The 25746-nt window shown below is 47.4% G+C and overlaps 2 protein-coding genes across 3 annotated transcripts in view; both read right to left on the reverse strand.

Annotated features, from left to right (window-relative positions):
- Positions 1–1215: 1215 nt before the first annotated feature.
- LOC142399029 (coxsackievirus and adenovirus receptor homolog) lies at positions 1216–5497 on the reverse strand. The gene is made up of 4 exons (XM_075483383.1): positions 5396–5497; positions 2928–3081; positions 1922–2254; positions 1216–1700 (listed from the first exon to the last, which is right to left on the reverse strand). The coding sequence occupies exons 2-4, from the start codon at positions 2995–2997 to the stop codon at positions 1540–1542; spliced, it is 564 nt and encodes a 187-aa protein (XP_075339498.1). The 5' UTR covers positions 2998–3081; positions 5396–5497; the 3' UTR covers positions 1216–1539.
- A 2200-nt stretch (positions 5498–7697) lies between these two features.
- The window catches only part of usp54a (ubiquitin specific peptidase 54a), a 55450-nt gene continuing 37401 nt past the window's right edge, over positions 7698–25746 (reverse strand). For both annotated transcript variants that reach the window (XM_075473991.1, XM_075473983.1), the window contains 10 exons: positions 23425–24052; positions 21957–22072; positions 19021–19185; positions 16902–17021; positions 16130–16280; positions 14153–14970; positions 13238–13335; positions 13011–13124; positions 11255–11456; positions 7698–9911 (listed from right to left, as the gene is read on the reverse strand). In XM_075473991.1, the coding sequence (XP_075330106.1) occupies positions 9406–9911; positions 11255–11456; positions 13011–13124; positions 13238–13335; positions 14153–14970; positions 16130–16280; positions 16902–17021; positions 19021–19185; positions 21957–22072; positions 23425–24052 (2918 nt within the window). In that variant the 3' untranslated portion in view covers positions 7698–9405. The remainder of the gene's footprint in view (positions 9912–11254; positions 11457–13010; positions 13125–13237; positions 13336–14152; positions 14971–16129; positions 16281–16901; positions 17022–19020; positions 19186–21956; positions 22073–23424; positions 24053–25746) is intronic.

The raw sequence follows: 25746 nt of genomic DNA on the forward strand, positions 1-25746 counted from the left end.
ATTAAGTTTGTTATGAGTATTCGCAGAGAGTTCATTTCTTGCTGAGATTTTCCTCACACCTGTTGCTGAACCCTGTTGGTGCTGGCCTGCAGGTGTCCTCATCTTTAAAGGAAGTATTACTCCAGCTGGCCGTTCCTCCGAGCAGCCACAAACACATCAGCGAGGGTGGAGGCTTCTGCAGCAGATTTGGGATCATGCTCTGTTGTCCACACCTGGAGCTCAGGGGACAACATCCTTAAATACTGTTCCAGGATCAAGATTTCACCAATTTCTGGCACCATTTTATCTGTGGGTAGAATCCATTTCCCATGCAGCTCTTTCAGCCGCACATAAAGTTCTTTGGGGCTCTCTTCAGGATGAACATATTAGTGATGGGTCATGCACACAAGCATCAGCTCTTTGTAGTGAATCAGAAGAGCCGGCTCGCATCTGTGGAAGCAAATCGTGATCAAAATTCAAATTCAAATGCAGAAATGCTTTTTCATTTAATGTAATTTGTAACATGTAATTTAAAACATTACAACAATACATGCCCAGTAATATTCTTGTAATGTTTTAAATACTTGAACGCAGTTTTTCTAGAGAAGATAATTGTTTTGTATATGGGATTATCGTCCATCGACTCTTTTGGGCTTTCACATGCGCGAGCCTACAACCAGCCGGTGAGTGACATGCTGTTTATAAAGTTGTTTTGTAACGTCCCCATGCCAGTAATGTGAGAACCATGCATATGGTTTTGATGGTAAGGCTTGTGACTTTATTGTCGGATGGTTTATAAAGTGGTGTGACGTTTCTGCAGTGTGCAAGTTGTTGTTTTACGTGGAAAGGTTAGCATTTGCCCCTTAGCCACCACGTATTAGCCTCGCATGACACACTGTGCGAACAGCACCATCTCCACACAGGGAGCGCAGATTTGCACCTGTCTGTGTCCTACTGTCAGTATTTGACAACCTCTAGCAATGGAAACACGCTTCAAATGCCCCGGAGTTCCCCTTTAACCTCATTTCTCTATCAGAGTTGCAGTCAGAGACAGTTAATGATGTTGTTCTGGTTGGAGGTCCAGACTCCACAGCTGCTTCAACAGTTTCTGATGAAACAGCTTTTATATTCCTCTCAAACCCCCGTGAATCCTGCTCATCCTTTACATTCAGACTGAAACTGAAATAAAGACACATTTGATCAACAAACAGTTTTATTGCTTAAAAACAGCAGGATCTGAACATGAGGGGGGGGGGGGGGGGTCGGCCTGTAGCTGGTCAGGTGCCTGAGTCCTGTTCAGACAGAAGCAGAGTCGTTGGCTGAGACGTTTAGCTAAACCTGTGCTTGGCCTCTTTGAATCTGCCTCTGGCCCCACTCCTGAACGCCTTAGCTGTCTGAGTTTAGCTGTGAGCCGAGGCTTGTTGTTGTTGTACCTCACTGTGGTGTGTGATGCTACACAGCTGGCCTCAGAGGAGACATTTCAACATCTGGCTCAGCTGCTTCTTCTGCTGGAGGCGAACATGGATTACACCTCAAACCGGCACGTCTTCTTTTGTAGATCTAAACACCAACAATAAGGACTGTGGCTATGACTGGCAGTCCAACTGGAAGACCAACGATCAGTCCAAGAGAGTCACCCTCGGCTCCTCCACCCTTGTTTCCTCCACCCTTGGCTCCTCCATCCTCGGCTCCTCCTCCATCTCTTCTTCCATCCTTTTTCCCTGCAGGTCAGAAACAGGTGTGAGTATCAGGTGATGACTGAAGAACATTTCCTCTTCTAACTGCTGTCCCACATCATCTCACTGCACTCTGACCAGCTGCTTTCTGCAGAGTCTCAGCAGCAACATCTTTAGAAAACACCTGAAACATCTGATCTGAGATGTTTCACATCAACAACCAGGAAGCTGCTTCAGCTCTGATCCAGAGACAAACACAAACTCACCTGCTGGAGGAACTTTCAGACTGATGGTGCCGATTTTGTCCCAGATATTTTCTCTCTGGACTCGACACTCATAAGTTCCGCTGTCGTTAGTCGTCACATTCTTCAGAATCAGAGACATGTTTCCATCCGTCATCTGTCTGTCCTGCAGATACACCCGGTCCTTAAAAGATGGATGCTGGTCATCATAAACTAGCTTCTCCTCTTTGTAGTAAAGAACATATTCTGGCTCCAGATCAGCTCTGCTCCACTCTATAATTTCGATGGGGATGCTGTTGTTGGGAGCTCCAAATGTCAGAATCACATCCTGTCCAGGTTTAGTGGTGATTTCCTGATCTGCAGGAGAGGAAACAACACAGAGCAGAGAGGTTAAAGAGGTCAAAGTGGTTAAAGAGGTTAAAGAGGTCAAAGTGGAACTCTGAACTTCCACAGCAGCACCAGAGAGACCACGCTGCTCTGAGCTGGACCTCAGAACCTGCTCTGACTCTAAAACCCGACAGGGTCAGCTTTTATCAGAGGATTAAAGGGACATTACAAAGCTGGAACAGTTTTCTGCTTTTAGAGTGAGAACAATGATCTGATTATTCTGTAAAAACTGCCAATAATCAGCAGAAAGTGGCTCCACACAGAATCTGTGATGGAAGTCAGAAATAAGACGATGATTACACCCACCCCCACTGAGAGGGTTCAGGTGTCTGACATAAAAAAGAAGCTCACAGGCTGCCGCTCAACATGAAGACTGACAGAATTTTAACAAACACTTAAATATTAAAAGTTAATGAATAAACAAGTTTCATTTAGACTAAAAAAGTGAGTAAAGCTGAGTCTCAGAGACGCTGCTAAAACACACAGAGGCTTCACCCTGCAGCGTGTTGCCAACTTAAAAAGACACCGGCATAAACAGAAGCTTTGTACACGTTGGTATTCTCACTATGTAAATCAGAATTCTACTTTTCCTTCTTCACATCACAGATACAAAAAGTTTGGTAGCTTCACAGCTGAAGCTCACCTGGTGGAGCCGACACGAGGCCGACAGCCAGCAGAGTCAGCAAAGTCGGAACCAGACCCCATCCATCCATTTTCTATGCCCGCTGGATCTGTCGGTCGGGTCGCGGGGGGCTGCAGCCTATCCCAGCGGTCACTGGGCGAGAGGCGGGTTCACCCTGGACAGGAAGCCAGTCCATCACAGGGCCACACAGAGACAAACCAGACAGATAAACACTCACTCCTAAGGACAATTTTAGAGACACCAGTTAACCTAACATGCATGTTTTTGGATGGTGGGAGGAACCCGGAGAACCCGGAGAGAACCCACGCATACACGGGGAGAACATGCTAACTCCACACAGAAAGGCCCCAGCCGGGAGTTGAACCTGGAGCCTTCTGGAACCAGACCCCGTAGTTCAGATATTACAGGAAACATTTAATGAATAATTTCCCCAAAAACTTGAGCATGAGAGCGGCGATAAATTAGCAAAATGCCGGCAAAGAGGTGCGCATGCGTCTGCGTAACTGCGTAACTACGTAACTGCGAAACTACGTAACCGCATAACTGCGTAACTACGTAACTGCGTAACTACGTAAATACGTAACTGCGTAACTGCATAACTGCATAACTGCATAACTACGTAACTGCGTAACTACGTAAATACGTAACTGCGTAACTGCATAACTGCATAACTACGTAACTACGTAACTGCGTAACTGCATAACTGCATAACTGCATAACTACGTAATTGCGTAACTACGTAAATACGTAACTACGTAACTACGTAACTGCGAAACTACGTAACCGCATAACTGCGTAACTACGTAACTACGTAACTGCATAACTGCATAACTACGTAACTGCGTAACTGCATAACTGCATAACTACGTAACTGCATAACTGCATAACTACGTAACTGCGTAACTACGTAACTACGTAACTGCGTAACTGCATAACTGCATAACTACGTAACTGCGAAATTACGTAACCGCATAACTGCTTAACTGCGTAACTACGTAACCGCGTAACTGCGTAACTACGTAACTACGTAACTGCGAAACTACGTAACCGCTTAACTGCTTAACTGCGTAACTACGTAACTGCGTAACTGCGTAACTACGTAAATACGTAACTACGTAACTGCGAAACTACATAACTGCGTAACTGCGTAACCACGAAACTACGTAACTGCATAACTACGTAACTGCGAAACTACGTAACTGCGTAACTACGTACCTGCGTAACTGCGTAACTACGTAACTGCGAAACTACGTAACCGCATAACTGTGTAACTACGTAACTGCGTAACTGCGTAAATACGTAACTGCATAACTACGTAACTGCATAACTACGTAACTGCGAAACTACATAACTACGTAACTGCGTAACTACGTAACTGCATAACTGCGAAACTGCGTAACTACGTAACTACATAACTACGTAACTGCGTAACTGCATAACTGCATAACTGCGAAACTGCGTAACTACGTAAATACGTAACTGCATAACTACGTAACTGCATAACTACGTAACTACATAACTACGTAACTGCGTAACTGCATAACTGCATAACTGCGTAACTGCATAACTACGTAACTACATAACTACGTAACTGCGTAACTGCATAACTGCGAAACTGCGTAACTACGTAAATACGTAACTGCATAACTACGTAACTGCATAACTACGTAACTGCGTAACTGCGTAACTACGTAACTACGTAACTGCATAACTGCGTAACTGCGTAACTACGTAACTACGTAACTGCATAACTGCGAAACTGCGTAACTGCGTAACTATGTAACTGCGTCATTTCCTGAAACAACGTCACGTGATGCTGAAGCTAACTTTCCTGTTTCTGACGCAGATCTGAGGACATTTGTTCTTCCGAACCTTTTGGACGGTTACAGGTCGCTTTAACCACCTTCTCTCAATAATAAAACATGTCATTAAATCAGAAGAATCATCAATAACTCAACCATCAAGTCACCAAACATAATCAAATATCAGCTCCAATCTGAATTAAATCTTATATTAAACTAAATAACTTTATATTCTGACACAGTCATCCACCAATAACTGCTGACACCTGCACCTGTACGTCGTCTTAACCACTAAAGTGTGTTTTCATCCTGAAATCGTCACATTCATCTACGATGCATTCAGTCGGTGCTGCGCAGTTTAACTCAGAGGCTGAAAGTCATTACGCAGCTGGCCCAGTCTGAGGCTTTTTGCTGTGATTCTTCCTTCATTCTCTCTGCTCCCTGTTCTGTTAAATAAAGTCCTCACACACCTGAAAAGCCTTGAATTAATTTAAAAGATGAATCCCGCTGAAAACTGATTCATTGTTAAAGACAATATGAGGAAAAGGAAGTAAATGTTCACCCGAGTGCAGAAAAACACTCTGTTCATCATAAAAACTGCCTCCATTCCTCTCTGTCAGCAGAAATATTAAGAATAATAATTATAAAATTAATAATAAGACTTGCCTTTGATTCAGAAAGCTCAGAGAGGATAGTGAACAACTTAACTCTCGGTGCCCGACCTACAGACTGATACCTGGCAGGTGTTCTTGTTCCTGTTCGTCTTGTTTCAGCGAGCCTTGATGTCAGTCACATGTGTTTTATTTGGCAGCTCGCTCATGCTCGCACTATTTTCTTAGCGGTGGCGGAGTGATATCAACGAACATCCAGTACAAAATGTCAAATAAAACACGACAGAAGCAACTTTTCGCCACGAAATTTGATATGGATTACCAGTGCACACCAGTAACCACTCCGGTGAGTTGATTATTTTGAAAACGGACGTTTATGGTGCTTTTACGGACCTTTTTGGACATGCATATGACTTGCCGTTCTGAAGCAGGTTGAGATGAATCAAAATTAGGCAAATACCGGAGACAGCAGTAAACATCAAAAAAGCGGTGAGGGGGGTTCTAAAACACTGCAGACGACTCAGAAAAGAGGCTTAATGTTGAAAATACCGGAGTTCCCCTTTAAACCAGAGGTCTTCAACAGGGGGGGGGTCGCAAAATCTTTGGTTGATTAGACAATTTTCAACATTTCTTTTCTTTTCTTTTTTTTATTACAGTTTTTTCTCACTAATTGTGTGCAAACGTGTGCCATCCACAGATGCTTTGAGGATTCATTGTCCCATCTACATGCATGTTTAAAGTTAAAATCTGTGGATTGTTTGAATAACTCAGTGTTGTATGCAAGATGTTTGTTTATAAATGGCACGGCCACCCTGTACCTTGCACATGTTTAAAATAAAAACATGAATATATTAACCTGTGTATTATTTGAATAGCTTAGTATTGAATGTACAATAACAGCGTGGCTATGTTCAGGCCCGCCGATAAGGGGGGGACTAACGGGTATTTTGTCCCGGGCCCAGGAATGGGGAGGGGCCCAAAAAAAAAAGGAATATTCGCATTAGTCCGAAAATATGTCCAAATGTTTCAGGCCAATCAGGCTGAATTGATTTGAGAATCATCCCCGGTCAGCTGAATGACAGCCAGTGTAACGCGGCTCTGGTTTAACCTTATTTTGTTTAAAATAAGCCAGTATAGACACGGCAACGTGTGAAATTGCCATTTAGATAGAGTTGAATGTAACGAATGGGTTATAAACGTGACGTTTTGGGGTAGCCTGTAGCTTTCGTTTAGACTGATTTAACTTGACACTCGCCAGATGAATGGGCCGCCTCGTTCCCCGAACATTCAGAAAGTTCAGCGGACATACATGCGATAAATAAAAGTACCCTTAACATGATTCCCTTGGTCAAGTGAAAAATGGTTGATGAAATGTGCAGTTTATGAGCTCTAAATGAATAAAATAGCGTGAGTTTTATTGTGGTAGGATTCTGAAAGCCATAACTCCACTCAGTCCATATCCACATCCAGGCAAAGTGGTAAATAATCCTTTAGGTTTACCCGCAATAAATGAAAGGAAAGTAGAGGTGGGTGTGGGTGGGTTGCTACGGGGGGGGGGGGCCCATTCAGAGAATTTTGTCCCGGGCCCAGCCAAACCTGTCAGCGGCCCTGGCTATGTTTATACACGGCACTAGGCCCCGTTAAATATAAAACACAATTGTATGCCATATAAATAGTAGGGGGGTCCCTGACCCCTGACTTAAACTGTCAGAGACCGGAGCAGGTTGTGTTTCTTAGTCTCTACGTGCTCTTGTGAGATACTCGATAAGTCAGCAGAGGTTGGTGAATAATCTTTAACTTTCCTTCAAACCTGTTCGACACATAAAAACAGTCTGAAGCAGCCGAGCAGCCGGCATACCGCGCTGTGAGGAAACTACGCTCAGCTATGTGGCGTCACGCCCACGGGACTCATGTTTTAAGTTTCAGGTCACGTTTTGGTTTCTAGTCCATGTTTAGTTTTTAGTTTCCCTTCATTCACTCACTCCACCTGTTTTTCCCCTCAGCTGCACTCACTCTCCAATCACTCCCAGCCCTCTATTTAGTTTCCAGTCTCCCCTCTCACTTTGCCGGATCTTTCTCTCACCTACCTGACCTCCCATGATGCCTGTGCTCCCCATGTTCTTCGTCATTCGCCTTTTCATTCATGTAAGAAACTAAGTGAACCCCTGATGCAGCAGTGTGTGAGAAACTAAGTGAACCCCTGATGCAGCAGTGTGTGAGAGACTAAGTGGCTTGGCCCTTGGCAGCTAGGGGCCATCTGCTGATCCTGAAACTTTTCACATCTTTTCATGTGTAGAAAAATCAGAAATTTAGACAAAAATCACAGAAAAATCTGAGACTCGAAACTTTTCCATCAAACATTTTAATCATCGTCTCTGTTAAGTCTACAGTGTAGAAAAATAAGCATAAAAAATTTACCCAAAATCAACAAAAAATAAGTCTGGCAAAGCAAAAAAAGCCCAAACGCTGAAGCTCCGCCCACATCCACAGACCGGGACGGGTCGGCGAGCGGCAAAGGAAAAGCTACCTTCAACACTACGTCAGCGGCGGCGCCGCGCTACGAGATGTCGTCTTTACGGTAAAAACACGACACCGAGGCTAAAGGAACATGCTAAATGTTAGCTGCAACTCTGGAAAAGCTTCGGTTTGGGTCTAAAGGCTGCACGTCCCAAACAAGAGGCGCGTATGTTCAGGTCAGAGGTCAACCGGGGCAAAACAAAATGTACGTTTCTGTAACCAATCAGAGAGCCTGAAACCAGAACCTGCATTAAAAACTGCGCCTGCATCGACTGTCGAAGAAGAAAAAGGTGTTTCAGGATAAATTAAGTTTTAAACCTGCTGATATTAATGTGAATAAATGGACTTTTAGAGGCTGCCATCCCAAACCTCCCCACCAGAGGGCAGCAAAACTGCTGGTTTAACATCGACTTCCAGCTGAAAGTTTATCGATTGGATTGAAATAAGTTTCCAAAAGATCAAAGACTGTAACACCAGGTGCATTTAGCCCCGTTTTACTCTTCACTGATTGGCTACGTACTGGTGATGCAAAACAAGAACAGATTCATTATTATGAGGAACAAAGCTGTGAGAATCGAGCCGTTTTAATGAGAATCCCATGAAAATGCCGACGTTAGCTCAAAGAATCGCTTAAAGATGCCAGATTCTTCCATTCTCTTAAAGAGACAGGAACTACAACGCAGCGTTTCAGACGGAGACCGCAGCAGGAATGTAAAACAGGAGGAAAGCAGTTTGTGAACATTAACATGTAGAAACGTTGTAAATAAAATCATCAACCTGTAAATCTGCTGAATTTAGCTTCTTTAAAGTTCCTCTAACGTCTGAAACAAATTAAAACCGGCTGCAGTTTGTTTATCGCAGCAGAAACGAGCCAAACTGGATGCGTTTCTCACACTTTTACAGCCAATCGGATCAGATTCTTTAGATAAAACTGAACAATAATCAGCCAGTTAAATGAAAGTATTCTCTAAATTAAAGTAGTTCCAGCTTCAGTTTACACTGAATACAGCTGATTATTCCGTCCTGATTCAACACCAAAGCTCATAAACAGCCTGAAAATGTCCCGTGTGCTTCAGTTTCTGGATTTATTTAACGTTCAAAACGTAAATTTTCACAGAAAAGTGAAGAAATTTGAACGTTTTCTTTGACCTCTGATGATGAAAATAAGGAATAATTAACGAGGAATAGTTTTAATTATCTGAATCTGAACTAATTCCTCAAAGATTTCTGACTCATGAATGATGAAAACTGATGAAAACACAGCTCGTCTTCTTCTTCTTCTTCTTCTTCTTCTGCTGCTCTGGTGTTTTTCGTCTGTTCGTTTCGTGTCCAAACGCGTTGGAATCAGCTGATCTTATGATGTCATCCGTCTCCGCCGCAGTAGCGTGACATCATCCTCCGTCATCATCACTGTGAAGTTAAAGGAAGGTTCCAGAACCAGGATCAGAACCAGGACTAGAACTAGAACCAGGACTAGAACCAGAACCAGAACCAGAACCAGAACCTTCCCTCGCTGCACGTGACGGCGGCTCTGAGCCCCCGGATGGTTCACGGCGCCGGGCGGAAGCGCGCCACGTAGGCGGTGCAGGACGGGCAGTAGGGGCGCGGCGGCTCGGCGGGACGCTGCTGGCACAGCTGGCACAGCGGGGGGCCGCGCCGGCTCCGCTGGGGGGGCGGCGGGTGGCGAGCGGAGCGCAGCGTCCTGTAGTCGGCCTCACGGCGCCAGTCGCTCTCGGGGGGGACGTCCAGGCGCCGCGGGCGGGCGTCGGCCGGCGCCCTGACGGGGGGCGGAGCGTAGCCGAGGCTCCCGCCGACATCAGCCGGCCGGGCGTGGCCGTTGGTGCGGGCGGGGCGGCGAGGGTGGAGCAGGGTGGCGTAGAGACTCTGAGGCCCCGGCGGGGGGGCGGCGCCGCCCCAGAGGGAGGAGTCAGAGGGAGCCGGGGGGCGGCGAGGAGCCCGAGGAAGAGTTCCGTAGCTCAGCGCCACGCTGTGAAGGCCCGAGAGGGGCGGAGTCCTGTCGGACGCCAGCAGGAACGGGTGGTGGGGGGGCACTCCTGGGGGGGGAGCAGAGGTCAGAGGTCAGGTCAACAGAGCAGGCAGTAACTAAGCTGAGAGCTCAGAGTTACAGTAAGAACTGATGTTACAAACCGAAGAACATTAAAACATGCTGAACTGAATTTATTCTGAATTTATTGATCTTTTAATGGATCATTTTTCCTTTTCTTTTTAAATAAAACCTGAACAGCTCGTCTTCCAAAGACGTTTTCAGCTCGACTCGTTCTTCTGCTTCCTCTCGTAGACTTTAACGTCTCTTACAGCGTTTATCTGGAACCTCCTGGAACCTCCTGGAACCTTCCTGGAACCTCCTGGAACCTCCTGGAACCTTCCTGGAACCTCCTGGAACCTCCTGGAACCTCCTGGGAGTCCCAGGCTGTCGGAGGTCGTATGTGCTGAACTTTTATTCCCTTTTTTTCCCCGCCTGTTCCATAATTAATCATTCCATCCCTGCTAATATAACCGGAGTTATATTGGGATGAATAAATCCTGCTGTCTGGATGTTCAGCATTAATCACAGAGCTGCATCAGCTCATTTATTATTCACCATCCTTCATTATTACTGAACCTGCTTTCAGCCGGTGGAGCTTAATGAGGGAAATGGAGCCTTTACGGCCGGTTTTTATTCTTTTACTTTGGACTTTTTAATGTTTTTTTGCTCTTACTCTTGTTTGTAGGTTTGTGCTTCTTAGAAAAGAAGGAGAATCTTTAGCAGAATTTGGTCTTTCACATGCAGTTTTCTGTGTGTAGTTTCCTGTTTGTAGACACCTGGTCCTGGTTTGTTACATCATGTATTTTAGCTCCTGGTCCTGCCCACTGTTTGACTCTGAAGTCCATCGTACTGAACAGCATCATATTTCCACCAGCTGAAATGGACTTTACCTTGGCTTTCTACTTTTAGAAGGTTTGGATCTCAGCTGTGGTTGTTTTCAAAGTGCTTTTATACATAAATTTGATTTGATGTTGAAATAAAGTAAAAAAAACATGAGCAGAAGAGTTCCAACTTCCCATTTCTGAGGTTCAGTGGACGCAGCATCATCTGAAGCTGAAGTTAGGTGGAGCTACAGGTGGAGGAGGCTGGACTTAAGACACCCAACTATTAGCTCTAAAGCTCAGAAAAAGCTATTTTCCCGTCAGCTTAAATAAAGAGTAAATAAAGAATAAATAAAGAGTAAATAAAGAGTAAATAAATAAACACCTGGGACCAAAGAACTCTGAATCTTTCTGATGTGAAACCAAAGTAAAAGTGATGTGAGGCTAATGAAGGACTCCCCGACACCCCGAAGGAGCGGAGGTGAGGGTGAAGGTGGAGGTGAGGTGAGGTGAGGGGCCAGCAGGTTACCTGAGTGTCCCCAGGAGGCGGGGCCTGAGCCCGGGGGCCGTGATGTCTGCATGGGGGGGCCGTGGTGTCGGTGGGAGGAGTGATCTGCGGTGAAGGAGGACGGGAGGTGCAGGGAGGAGGTGCTGGGGCGACGGAGGAGAAGGGAGGAGGAGGAGGAGTGGAGGTCCGAGTGTCTGAGGGGGGGCCTGGACACGGGGGGGTCCTTCAGGATGGAGTGATGGAAAGATGACAAAGAATGGAGTAAAAGAGTAAAACCAGTTAGCATGATGAAGGCAAACTGAAAACAACAAAATCACAGAAAGATGTGGTGGAAACATGCTGGTTGTGTTTCTAAATGAGCCCCTTTAAAGCCTCTGGGCCACCGTAGCTTCCTGAACTCAGACAGGTAAAACATCAGCTCAGCTGTTCAGATCAGCGGCGAGCGAACAGGGCGATGAACTGCTCCGTTAGCTCCGTTAGCTGCGTTAGCTGCGTTTACCTCCGTTAGCTGCGTTTACCTCCGTTAGCTGCGTTTACCTCCGTTAGCTGCGTTTACCTCCGTTAGCTGCGTTTACCTCTGTTAGCTGCGTTTACCTCCGTTAGCTGCGTTTACCTCCGTTAGCTGCGTTTACCGCCGTTAGCTGCGTTTACCTGCGTTTACCTCCGTTTACCTCCGTTAGCTGCGTTTACCTCCGTTAGCTGCGTTTACCGCCGTTAGCTGCGTTTACCTGCGTTTACCTCCGTTAGCTGCGTTTACCTGCGTTAGCTGCGTTTACCTCCGTTAGCTGCGTTTACCTGCGTTAGCTGCGTTTACTTCCGTTAGCTGCGTTTACTTCCGTTAGCTGCGTTTACCTCCGTTAGCTGCGTTTACCTGCGTTAGCTGCGTTTACTTCCGTTAGCTGCGTTTACCTGCGTTAGCTGCGTTTACCTCCGTTAGCTGCGTTTACCTGCGTTAGCTGCGTTTACTTCCGTTAGCTGCGTTTACCTCCGTTAGCTGCGTTTACCTCCGTTAGCTGCGTTTACCTCCTTTAGCTGGGTTTACCTCCGTTAGCTGCGTTTACCTCCGTTAGCTGGGTTTACCTCTGTTAGCTGCGTTTACCTCCGTTAGCTGCATTTACCTCCGTTAGCTGCATTTACCTCCGTTAGCTGTTTACCTCCGTTAGCTGCGTTTACCTCCTTTAGCTGGGTTTACCTCTGTTAGCTGCGTTTACCTCCGTTAGCTGGGTTTACCTCCGTTAGCTGCGTTTACCTCCGTTAGCTGCATTTACCTCCGTTAGCTGCATTTACCTCCGTTAGCTGTTTACCTCCGTTAGCTGTTTACCTCCGTTAGCTGCGTTTACCGCCGTTAGCTGCGTTTACCTCCGTTAGCTGCGTTTACCGCCGTTAGCTGCGTTTAGCTCCGTTAGCTGCGTTTACATGCGTTAGCTGTTTACCTGCGTTAGCTGTTTACCTCCGTTAGCTGCGTTTACCGGCGTTAGCTGCCTTTACCTGCGTTAGCTGCCTTTACCTGCGTTAGCTGTTTACCTGCATTAGCTGCGTTTACCTGCGTTAGCCGCGTTTACCTCCGTTAGCTGCCATCAACAGCTGAGGGAAACAGTTTAGCATGTCGCTGTAAGCTAGAAGCAGATGCTACCAAACAATGCTTTCTCATCAGCAGTGACGGACTCCAACTCGAATTCAAGACGAAGGTAACAGGGAAAAAGGTGAATGTGCTCCAAATCTGAGGATTTTCATGATTTCTGTCCTCATCGACTCTCATTAAACGTTTTAAACTTACGCAGCTGTGTGCCGGGTTGGGCGGTCGCGACCCGATGCTGGTTCCACTCAGACTGCGAGCGAGGCGTCGCAGGTTTTCGGCGCTGTAGCTCTCGTCCTCAGCGGGCGGCGGCGGCTGCGGAGAAAGAGAAGGTCACGTTTTTCTTTTCTTCATCATGTTCTGCTCGTCCTCAGGTGATGTCAGAACTCTCATGTTGGAGCAACAACAGCTAACTTTACAGCTCGTACCTTCTGCTCAGGTGTGACCGCAGCTCTGTAGGCAAATCTCTCGATCTCTGCGGTCGGTGTTTTGGACCGTCCGGGTCCTGCAGGCATCCTCCTCACACCTGCACACAGCGATGATATCGTTCACTTTTATAACCGACGACACAAAGCGGATTAAAGTTTGTATCGTAGGTGTTCCACAGGGTTCTGTGTTCGGCCCTATGTCACATTTAAAGAGGCGAACACGGAAAGTAAAGAAGGATCTCCAGATGTTCCTAAAACTCCCATCAATGTCTCATCCAAAGTAAACTGAGAACCAGAACCAAACGGACTCAGAGTTTGGTTCTGGAATCTGAACTTTCCCCTCAAACAGACAGAATCATAGTAAGTGTTTCAGTTTCAGAGGTTTGAACACAGCGAAAAGAAGTACAATAAGTACGGAGGACTGAAAGTGCCTAAATGTGACTAAAAATAAACACAAATTAATTGAATATAATGGAAACATTTTATCTTTTTTAACATTTTCTTCTTTTTATTTTGATTTCACAAAACAATTTTTAGTTAACTTTATAAATAAAATAAATTAATTTACTTCAGTTGCGTTCTCACGTATTTATTTGATCATGATAAAAAGGGAAATGACAGATTAGTAAAAAAAACTAAAAATTAAACTAAATGCATGAATTGAAATAAAGAAAATAAATAATTTTGAGGTAGAAATAAACACAAAGAAAGAAATTAAATGTATTCCAGTTAAAATAAGAAATAAAATTGTGACATTTTAAAATCAAAGCAGAAACATTTATTTATTTTTATTTATTTATCATCATATAAACTTGTGTTTTTGGCTGTTTATGAGTTTGTGTATTCATTTCAGATTTTGGCAGTTTCGGTGCTCCGTACTGAAGTGGGCGGAGTCTCTGAACCGGCTGTTCTCACCTGGTTTGCCGCCAGCTGGCTGCGGACTGACTCCACGGTTGCCCCGGTGCATGCTGGGAGCCAGCAGACTGGCCTGGTACAGCGTCTCCAGCTCGGACAGCTCCTCCCCCGGCGCCGCCCCCCCTCCCGTTGCACTCTGGGAGCCGTAGTATCTGTTGACGTTTTCTGCCCAGCGCTCCACCGGCAGCGCCGCCCTGTAGTCTCGGCCGGGCGGCGCCGGGGCGGTCTGAGCGGGTCGGCTCGCCACAGGAGCGCCGGAGGGGGAGTCTGGGGGCGAGTAAAAGGGCGAGCAGAGAGACGGATCGGGGGAGTCCACATCCGGCTGGTCTGGGTTTAAGCAGGACCAGCTCCTGATTGGGTAGGTGGGAGGGGGCGGGGCTAGTCGCGGGGCGGGGCTATGCGCAGGGGGCGTGGCCTGGGGGTGTCCGGTGTAAAATGGCTCCTGTTCGACCATCAGGTGACACGGTGAGGGGCTTCGGGAACGCGGCGCGGCTGGGATGGAGACGGGCGGCGTTCTGGTCCACTGGACAGAGAGCTCCGCCTCCTCGGGTGGAGGGGGCGGAGCCAAATCTCCCGGGGAGACGTCCACGCACAGAGCAGGGAGGGACACGGAGTTACAAAGGGGTTTCCTGCCGTCCTCCCCGAGAGAAGCCGAGGAGGTCGCAGCGCTGGGGGCGGGGTCAGACGCCAAGCTCGCTTTGGGAGGGAGGGGCTTAACAAGGCAGGGGGCGGGAGGCGGGGCCTGTTGATCCTGACCGTCAGCCGATTGGTCGTCCTGAATGTGTGTCAGAAGTACTCTGAGCGGGAGAGGCTTTTCACTGCGGAGAGACGGAGACGGAGAGGTTCAAACATGTTTTCAGTCTGCAGCGTCATGGCGCCATGGAGCATCGCTTCGCTTCGCAGGGTTCCACTCGCCATCAGAACTTCATTTATTAAAGGAAACTAAACATTTATTAAAGAAAACTAAACATTTATTAAAGGAAACTAAACATTTATTAAAGGTAAAGGAAACTAAACATTTATTAAAGGAAACTAAATTTATCACGAGCTAACGGCCAAACGCTTCCTGTTAGCTGCATGAGCTAACGGCCAAACGCTTCCCGTTAGCTGCATGCGCTAACGGCCAAACGCTTCCCGTTAGCTGCATGCGCTAACGGCCAAACGCTTCCCGTTAGCTGCATGCGCTAACGGCCAAACGCTTCCCGTTAGCTGCATGCGCTAACGGCCAAACGCTTCCCGTTAGCTGCATGCGCTAACGGCCAAACGCTTCCCGTTAGCTGCATGCGCTAACGGCCAAACGCTTCCCGTTAGCTGCATGCGCTAACGGCCAAACGCTTCCCGTTAGCTGCATGAGCTAACGGCCAAACGCTTCCCGTTAGCTGCATGAGCTAACGGACAAACGCTTCCCGTTAGCTGCATGAGCTAACGGACAAACGCTTCCCGTTAGCTGCATGAGCTAACGGACAAACGCTTCCCGTTAGCTGCATGAGCTAATGGACAAACGCTTCCCGTTAGCTGCATGCGCTAACGGCCAAACGCTTCCCGTTAGCTGCATGAGCTAATGGACAAACGCTTCCCGTTAGCTGCATGAGCTAACGGCCAAACGCTTCCCGTTAGCTGCATGCGCTAACGGCCAAACGCTTCCCGTTAGCTGCATGAGCTAACGGCCAAACGCTTCCCGTTAGCTGCATGAGCTAACGGCCAAACGCTTCCCGTTAGCTGCATGAGCTAACGGACAAACGCTTCCCGTTAGCTGCATGAGCTAACGGACAAACGCTTCCCGTTAGCTGCATGAGCTAATGGACAAACACTTCCTGTTAGCTGCATGAGCTAATGGACAAACACTTCCTGTTAGCTGACTGTTTAAGTGCATTTCATACACGTTCACTCAGCATCATCAGATGTGCGCTGCACCTGCAGCTCCCTGATTGGCTGAGAAGACTGCAGCTCCCTGACTTGTGATTGGCCTGCAGGTACCTGGGCTGTTCCTGCAGCTGTTCCTGCAGCTGTTCCTCCTCCCGCTGCTGCTGCTGCATGCGTTGCTGCAGGCTGCGAGCTCTCCTCATGCAGCGCTGCTGTCGGCTGTGATTATTAGCTCCGCCCTCAGCCGCCACCGGCCGCAGTTTGGCTGCAGCGTGGGTGAGGGGGGGGGGGGGGTCCCGTGTCAACAACAAAAAAACAACAGAAAGGAAAAAGAAAACAAAGGAAAGAATGAACGGACACAAATGAAAAGAAAGATGCAGAAAAATAACTTGTTATGATGATTTCATGCAAACAGGAAATCAAACTTCATCACATGATGACATGAGGCGCCGTGTGGGACAAATGGTCAAATTATATTCTGAAATAATGGGAAATCAACACAATTCAAACAAAAACTGAAAGTTAAAGGTGCTGCTTCTGGTCCAAAGGATAAAGTTTATAAGGCCGCGGAGACGAGTTAAAGCGAGTTTGAATGAAATTCAGCTCCAGACTTATTTCGGGGCTCATCAGGTGAACGATGATCAATAAGTTAGAATAAAACTCAGTTTCCATCAGCAGCCAATCAGCAGCTCGGGTGTTTGGAGCTTCTTTCACCCGAGTTTCGCCTTACAGGCACCAAAGGAAACAGGTGGTTCGGTGCTGCATCAGCGTGTCGTTTCACACATCAAGCCGGCGCCGTGTTCAGAGAGGCGAGTTCCACGACGCCGGCTTGATGTGTGACCACACAGCGGCAGGGGCGGGGCCAGAGGCAGTGGGAGGAGCTTACAGACGGCTTCGTTGACGGCCGACAGAGCAGCAGCGACTTCGCCCGCCTGCTCCAGACGCACCGACTGATCCAGCAGGAGCTCCGCCTCCGACACACACCTGTCGAAGCTGTCGCCTTTACCTGCAGGTTAGACACGCACGTGCGCACACACACACACACACACACACACACACACACACACACATTAAACTCTTAAACTCGACAGCAGCTGCGTTTCTGCGGATTCATTCTTTCTTTTGTGTGATGGTTTGAGCCTTTTCAGCAGATCAATGAAAAACATTCCTGCTGTTCAACACACACACACACACACACACACACACACACACACACACACACACACACACACACACACACTCGCACTATGTGCTGAGTAAGGACCGGGTGAAACCACTCACAAAGTGAGGACCAGTATTTCTAGCTCACTTAGAAACAAACAAAGTCTCATTCCAGACACTCGGTGGCGTAGTGTTCCGATACACTGCTTCAGATTTTGAGATTCAGAAAAATATTTTAATCTGTGTTAAACTTTAGGGGTGAAAAATTGACACTCACGACATTCTGAGGTCCTACTGAGAAAATTAGAGGAGGTTAAAATTATATAACCTATAAACAAAGTGAGGACCGGCCCATATGTCCTCACTATGTAAAATGTCCTCACTCTGTTGGTTAAAAACTGGACCTGGTCCCCACTCAACAGTAAGTGTAAGAACACACACACACACACACACACACACACATTTAAATCAGCTCTCAGGAATCAACACGTCTCATAAAAGTTGGCAACAAAACGTTGGAAAAGTAAATGTTATCAAAAGGAAAAAGCTGGAAACAGTCAGGTTAAAGGGACAGTTCGCCTTTTGACATGAAGCTGTTTGACATCCCATATTAGCAACATAATTTATGAACATTTTGGAATCAGTCAGGTTAATTAGCAGCAGGTCAGCGGCATAACTGGGTGTAAAAAGAGCACCTTAGAGAGGCAGAGTCTCTCAGAACTAAAGGTGGACAGAAACAATCTGCAGATTTAAGCTGGATTTACAGCCGACCCGAGAAGAATTGGCGCTTTGCCTTGGAAAGGCGGCGCAGCGCGTTGTCGTGCATCAGGCGATTTTTGTAACTCTGCGCGCGCTGACAACGACAAACCGGACGGACCAACTGGAAAACAGGCTCACACTTTGTGCAATTATTTATAAATAAATGACGTCGTCAGGAATTTGCTGTTGTTTCACTCACTGGAAGCGGCGTTGAGAATTAGCGTTACATAAAAACCGATCTATTATTATTATTATTATTATTGTTGTTGCATCCTGAAAGGTGACGATAATAAGTGTGTCCATTGAAGCACATTATTTCATACCAAACAAAGAAAAGGTAACCAGAGATGGGGACTCAAGTCGCTGTGACTTGGACTCGAGTCGCTGTTTTGATGACTTGTGACTTGACAAAAAAATAAAAGACTTGAGACTCGACTCGGACTTGGAAGTTAAAGACTCGGCACTTGACTTGAGACACGATGACTTGAATGACTTGAGTGTTAAGCATCTAGCATAACTTCCAACTTTGTTCGTCATTAGAAGATCCGTTCTGACCAGTAAGTGCTCGTCAAATTAGTCTGTAGTTAGCTAACGTTAGCTTGATATGATATGGGGTGGACAGGTTGGACACATTGGCCAATGATGTTTACTGACAGTTACTTATATCTTTGTGTTTTCACTTTATTAAGATCAGATTCTGCAGGTAAAATTGCAATAACAAGGTGAGCTGACTTTGACTTGACCAAGAAAAAATTACTTGAGACTTGTACATGTTTGACTTGCTCCCATCTCTGAAGGTAACACAATACACTTAAAAGTCCTACAGTTATATTCTAAGTACTATATATCAGACTATAATGGTGACTTCTGCAGCTCATCAGCTGTTATGTCAGGAATCTTTCTCTTTTGTCGCCTTTTTCACTAAGCAGCAGCATCATTGATGACAGTGTTCCTGCTCTTTGTCTTCTTCTCCACTTTCCTGGTTGCAGAGTAGCGGTAACCTTCAGGTAGCAGCGACACCTCTTGGTGTCTGTTGCTGCAGAGTGAGTGTGTGCACGTGTGTGTGTGCACGTGTGTGTGCTCACCTTGGATCTGCAGCTGGTCCAGGTCCAGGTACTTGCTGGGTCTCGGGTTGAAGCCGAGCGCCGCCTCGCGCTCCTTCTCCTGCCGCCGCTGCTGCTCCTCCTCTCTCGCCCTCTTCAGCACCTCCTCCTGCAGCTCGTCCAGCTCGCTGCGGCCTGCAGGGGGCGCTGCAGCACGGCCCAAACACCACGAATTACAGCAGGAATGATGCAGTTAAAGGTTTAACAGCAAACTGAGCAGAAAAAAGCTTCTGAAGAGGAAGTTCAGACCCGTGGGATTCAGGTTTGAGACTCTGGCTGTGTTCGAAACCGCCTACTACTCCCACTACTCCTACTAACTTTGACTTTATTTAAGTTCCCGGATGCATCCTAGATTCTCCTAAATGTTGGGTATGCATCATGAGGTTACTACTCATACTCAAACTACCCAAGATGCAACGTAACGTGACGTCGCATATCGTCATTTCCTGTCAAAACGGCAGTTTCAAGCTAGCTACAACGAGGGTAGGTTCACTTCCTGTTTTCAAAACAAAAGCACCAATTGTATGGTAATGGCTTTCCCTGTGATAAAAGGCAACGGGTATTTTATTTTGTGAAAATAACCGGAAGTGCGTCGCTCACTGCGGCTAGCTTTAGTAGCGCCGAATTTGTGGGAACAAAAATTGTAAATAGCCGGTATTTTGTCAGGTTTTCAATGAGCCAGAGGCTGTGTTCGAAACCGCATACTACATACCACATACTACATACCGCGTACTGCATACTACATACTACATACCGCATACTACATACCGCGTACTGCATACTACATACTACATACCGCATACTACATACTACATACCGCGTACTGCATACTACATACTATATACCGCGTACTGCATACTACATACTACATACTGCGTACTACATACCGCGTACCTCATACTACATACTGCATACTGCATACTACATACTGCGTACTGCATACTACATACTACATACTGCGTACCGCATACTACATACTACATACCGCGTACCGCATACTATATACTACATACTGCGTACTACATACCGCGTACCTCATACTACATACTGCATACTGCATACTACATACTGCGTACTGCATACTACATACTGCGTACTGCGTACTACATACTACATACCGCGTACTGCATACTACATACTACATACTGCGTACTACATACTGCGTACCTCATACTACATACTGCATACTGCATACTACATACTACATACTGCATATTACATACTGCGTACCGCATACTGCATACCTCGTACTACATACTGCATACCGCATGCTACATACCGCGTACTGCATACTACATACCGCGTACTGCATACTACATACTGCATACTACATACCGCGTACTGCATACTGCATACCTCGTACTACATACCGCATACTGCATACTACATACTGTGTACTACATACCGCATACTGCGTACTACATACTGCGTACTGCATACTACATACTGTGTACTACATACCGCATACTGCGTACTACATACTGCGTACTACATACTGCGTACTGCATACTACATACTGTGTACTACATACCGCATACTGCGTACTACATACCTCGTACTACATACCGCATACTGCATACTACATACTGTGTACTACATACCGCGTACTGCGTACTACATACTGCGTACTACATACCGCGTACTGCATACTACATACTGTGTACTACATACTGCATACTGCATACTGCGTACTACATACTGCGTACTGCATACTACATACTGCGTACCGCATACTACATACTGCGTACCGCATACTGCATACCGCGTACTGCATACTGCATACTGCATACCGCGTACTACATACTGCATACTGCATACTACATACCGCGTACCGCATACTACATACTGCGTACCGCGTACTGCATACCGCGTACTGCATACTGCGTACCGCGTACTACATACCGCGTACCGCATACTGCATACCGCGTACTGCATACCGCGTACCGCATACCGCGTACCGCATACTACATACCGCGTACTGCATACTGCGTACCGCATACTACATACCGCGTACTGCATACTGCGTACCGCATACTACATACCGCGTACTACATATCGCGTACCTCATACTACATACCGCGTACTACATACTACATACCGCGTACCGCATACTACATACTGCATACTACATACCGCGTACTACATACTGCGTACCGCATACTGCGTACTGCATACCGCGTACAGCATACTGCGTACCGCATACCGCGTACAGCATACTGCGTACCGCATACTGCGTACAGCATACTGCGTACAGCATACTGCGTACAGCATACTGCGTACCGCGTATTACGTACTGCGTACCGCATACCGCGTACTGCGTACTGCATACTAAATACTACATACATCCATACTGCATACTCATCGATCAGACAGCATGCAGAGCGTTTACCCACAATGCATTTCGCTCCTGCCCGAGCCGAAATCAGCCGGCCTGAAGCTGATTTCCCTTAAGCTCTAAACTCTGTAAACTTTAGCAACATTTGAAACATTTTCAGGAGAGAAAGTAGTCGTTTAGATCCCCAACGTGTTGAAAACCTGACAAAATACCGGCTGTTTACAATTTTGTTCCCATGAATTCGGCGCTACTAAAGCTAGCCGCAGTGAGCTAACGCACTTCCTGTTATTTTCACAAAATAAAATACCCGTTGCCTTTTATCATAGGGAAAGCCATTACCATACAATTGGTGCTTTTGTTTTGAAAACAGGAAGTGAACCTACCCTCGTTGTAGCTAGCTTGAAACTGCCGTTTTGACAGGAAATGACGATCGGCGACGTCACGTTACGTTGCATCTTGGGTAGTTTGAGTATGAGTAGTAACCTCATGATGCATACCCAACATTTAGGAGAATCTAGTATGCATCCGGGAACTTCTGCTTACTCAAACTCGCATACTAACTCAGAAAGTTAGTAGGACGTACCGAGGCTCCCCCTGCTGGAGGAGCTGAGGTCCTGCAGCAGGGATCCGCTGCTCTTGGACCGGAGGTTCCTCCACGCCGGCCCCGAGGAGGACGGCGGCTTCTTCACGATGGACTCTCTGAGGAGAAGAGGCGCACACAGCTGATTAAATCCAGCTCAGATCAGCTGTTAGTGCAGAGAAAAGGAGGAACTGTGGCAGAGGGGGCGGGGCTAATGTGAGCTTACTGTCAGGGGCGGGGCTAATGTGAGCTTACTGTCAGGGGCGGGGCTAATGTGAGAAGGTGGAATCATGGGATCTCACATTATATTGGCAGGATTTAAGGCGGAATCATGTGATCTCACATTATATTGGGAGGATTTAAGGCGGAATCATGTGATCTCACATTATATTGGGAGGATTTAAGGCGGAATCATGTGATCTCACATTATATTGGGAGGATTTAAGGTGGAATCATGTGATCTCACATTATTATGGGAGGATTTAAGGTGGAATCATGTGATCTCACATTATATTGGGAGGATTTAAGGTGGAATCATGGGATCTCACATTATTATGGGAGGATTTAAGGTGGAATCATGGGATCTCACATTATATTGGGAGGATTTAAGGTGGAATCATGTGATCTCACATTATTATGGGAGGATTTAAGGCGGAATAATGGGATCTCACATTATATTGGGAGGATTTAAGGCGGAATCATGGGATCTCACATTATATTGTGAGGATTTAAGGCGGAATCATGGGATCTCACATTATTAGTGGAGGATTTAAGGCGGAATCATGTGATCTCACATTATATTGGGAGGATTTAAGGCGGAATCATGTGATCTCACATTATATTGGGAGGATTTAAGGCGGAATCATGTGATCTCACATTATATTGGGAGGATTTAAGGCGGAATCATGTGATCTCACATTATATTGGGAGGATTTAAGGTGGAATCATGGGATCTCACATTATTATGGGAGGATTTAAGGTGGAATCATGGGATCTCACATTATATTGGGAGGATTTAAGGTGGAATCATGTGATCTCACATTATTATGGGAGGATTTAAGGCGGAATAATGGGATCTCACATTATATTGGGAGGATTTAAGGCGGAATCATGGGATCTCACATTATATTGTGAGGATTTAAGGCGGAATCATGGGATCTCACATTATTAGTGGAGGATTTAAGGCGGAATCATGGGATCTCACATTATATTGGGAGGATTTAAGGTGGAATCATGGGATCTCACATTATATTGGGAGGATTTAAGGCGGAATCATGTGATCTCACATTATATTGGGAGGATTTAAGGTGGAATCATGGTATCTCACATATACTAATAATTATATACTAATATAGTATATAATACTTATAATATATATAGTACATAATCCACGGAGTCGGATTGACGGATAGCGACGGAGAAGCCTACTGAGGCCTTGACAGACACTGAGAAGAGGCTCTAAGAGGCTCACCTGTCTCCCAGGTTCAGGTCCAGGCTGACCGGGCTGCTGCTGTTCCTCTCGCTGCTCTCGTAGCCGCTCTCCATCCTCTGGATCAGCCTGGGAGGAGGAGGAGGAGGAGGAAGGTCCAAGCTCTCGTTTCCTCTGCCAGAGGCGGAGGGCAGAGTCCAGGCGGAGCCCGGCCCGGCGGACGCCGCCTCCTCCCGGGCTCCTTCAGAGGCTCCGCCGTGGTCAGGCCAGGGGCCTCCCAGGGGGCTGTAGCCCGCCTGCCGGCGCCGTTCGCGGGTGAAGATGGTGTCGATGTTGAGCGCCTCTCTGCGCGGCCTCCAGGCCGGACGGTACCGCCCCGCCGCCGCCCCGGCGGAGCTGGACTTGGACTCGCTGCCGGTGCTGTCGGCCTCCCAGTCCTGAGGTTTACCGGAGGAGGAGGAGCACAGAGCAGCGTTGGTGGAGGAGGTCTCAGAGGAGAGGACGGCGGCGGGCAGGGTGGAGGAGGAGGTGGAGGAGGTGGAGGAGAGGGCTCGGCTGTGGATGATGTGGCTCATGGTCTCCTTCAGGTCTCTGAGGCGACTGGTGGAGGATGAGGAGGATGGAGGTTTGGGGAGGTGACGGGGAGCCTGCTGCTCCTTCAGCGTCTCTCCTGGGTGGAGAAGGACAAGAAGGATGAGAGGTGGAGCAAAGGTGGAGGAGCAAGGGTGGAGGCCAGGAGAGAGGGTGGAGAAGGACAAGAAGGATGAGAGGTGGAGCAAGGGTGGAGGAGCAAAGGTGGACCCCAGGAGAGAGGGAGGGTGGAGAAGGATAAAGAAGGATGAGAGGTGGAGCAAGGGTGGAGGCCAGGAGAGAGGGAGGGTGGAGAAGGATAAAGAAGGATGAGAGGTGGAGCAAGGGTGGAGGCCAGGAGAGAGGGAGGGTGGAGAAGGATAAAGAAGGATGAGAGGTGGAGCAAGGGTGGAGGCCAGGAGAGAGGGAGGGTGGAGAAGGATAAAGAAGGATGAGAGGTGGAGCAAGGGTGGAGGAGCAAGGGTGGAGAAGGACAAGAAGGATGAGGGTGGAGGAGCAAAGGTGGAGGCCAGGAGAGAGGGTGGAGGAGCAAATGGTGGAGGAGCAAAGGTGGAGGCCAGGAGAGAGGGTGGAGGAGCAAAGGTGGAGGCCAGGAGAGAGGGAGGGTGGAGAAGGATAAAGAAGGATGAGAGGTGGAGCAAAGGTGGAGGAGCAAGGGTGGAGAAGGACAAGAAGGATGAGGGTGGAGGAGCAAAGGTGGAGGCCAGGAGAGAGGGTGGAGGAGCAAATGGTGGAGGAGCAAAGGTGGAGGCCAGGAGAGAGGGTGGAGGAGCAAAGGTGGAGGAGCAAGGGTGGAGGCCAGGAGAGAGGGTGGAGAAGGACAAGAAGGATGAGAGGTGGAGCAAGGGTGGATGAGCAAGGGTGGAGAAGGACAAGAAAGATGAGGGTGGAGGAGCAAAGGTGGAGGAGCAAAGGTGGAGGCCAGGAGAGAGGGTGGAGGAGCAAAGGTGGAGGCCAGGAGAGAGGGAGGGTGGAGAAGGATAAAGAAGGATGAGAGGTGGAGCAAAGGTGGAGGAGCAAGGGTGGAGAAGGACAAGAAGGATGAGGGTGGAGGAGCAAAGGTGGAGGCCAGGAGAGAGGGTGGAGGAGCAAAGGTGGAGGAGCAAAGGTGGAGGAGCAAAGGTGGAGGCCAGGAGAGAGAAATGAGATGAAACAGGATGAGGGATGAATAACAGATGTTTACTGCTGTGTGGACGCTGGACTGGACGCTTCGTTTCCATGACAACACGCTAAAATAACAGCTGCTGTTGTTCTGGTGTCTCCGTCCCGGCGCCGCCTCTCAGCCCATGTTTCCCCTGGTGGCCACTCGTGGTATTGCAACCAAAAGGCCCAAAAAGCCTTTTTCCCACAGAAGTAAACAACAGTAACAGAGACGCCTGTAAATCCGTTGCCAGGACGCCTCCAGCTGTTTTTTACGGTTAACAGCTGTAATAATAATTTACTGTTATTTACTAACCTTTGAATTATATATTTTTAAGTCTTTTTATCCGTCAAAAAGTTTTCTCACGGCCAGAAAAGTCTGTTTTCCCCAGCGTGACATCACAGCTGTGCACGTGCACTGTGATGTGTACGTACGTGCACGTCCTCATCGCCCCAAAGCATCATGGGTGGTGACTCTACTGCGCATGCTCTATGGGTCCCATAACGTGGAAGTAAACCCGGAAGTCAGGAACGTTTTCGGCGTGTGCGCCAGGCGAGCAACTCTGTTGTAATCAACGTCGGCCATTTTGTGGTCCAGTATCCGTTAATATAATACATCCATGGGTTCCAGCT

Source organism: Odontesthes bonariensis, chromosome 2 (assembly GCF_027942865.1).
Source record: "Odontesthes bonariensis isolate fOdoBon6 chromosome 2, fOdoBon6.hap1, whole genome shotgun sequence".
NCBI classification, from domain to species: domain Eukaryota; kingdom Metazoa; phylum Chordata; class Actinopteri; order Atheriniformes; family Atherinopsidae; genus Odontesthes; species Odontesthes bonariensis.

Excerpts from the sequence above, each read along its gene's own strand:
- LOC142399029 (XM_075483383.1), bottom strand. The coding sequence starts at position 2,997 with ATGGATGGATGGGGTCTGGTTCCGACTTTGCTGACTCTGCTGGCTGTC. Across the intron at positions 2,255-2,927 it reads CCTCGTGTCGGCTCCACCAG|ATCAGGAAATCACCACTAAA; the intron begins GTGAGCTTCAGC and ends CCTCTCCTGCAG. Across the intron at positions 1,701-1,921 it reads TCTGAAAGTTCCTCCAGCAG|GGAAAAAGGATGGAAGAAGA; the intron begins GTGAGTTTGTGT and ends TCTGACCTGCAG.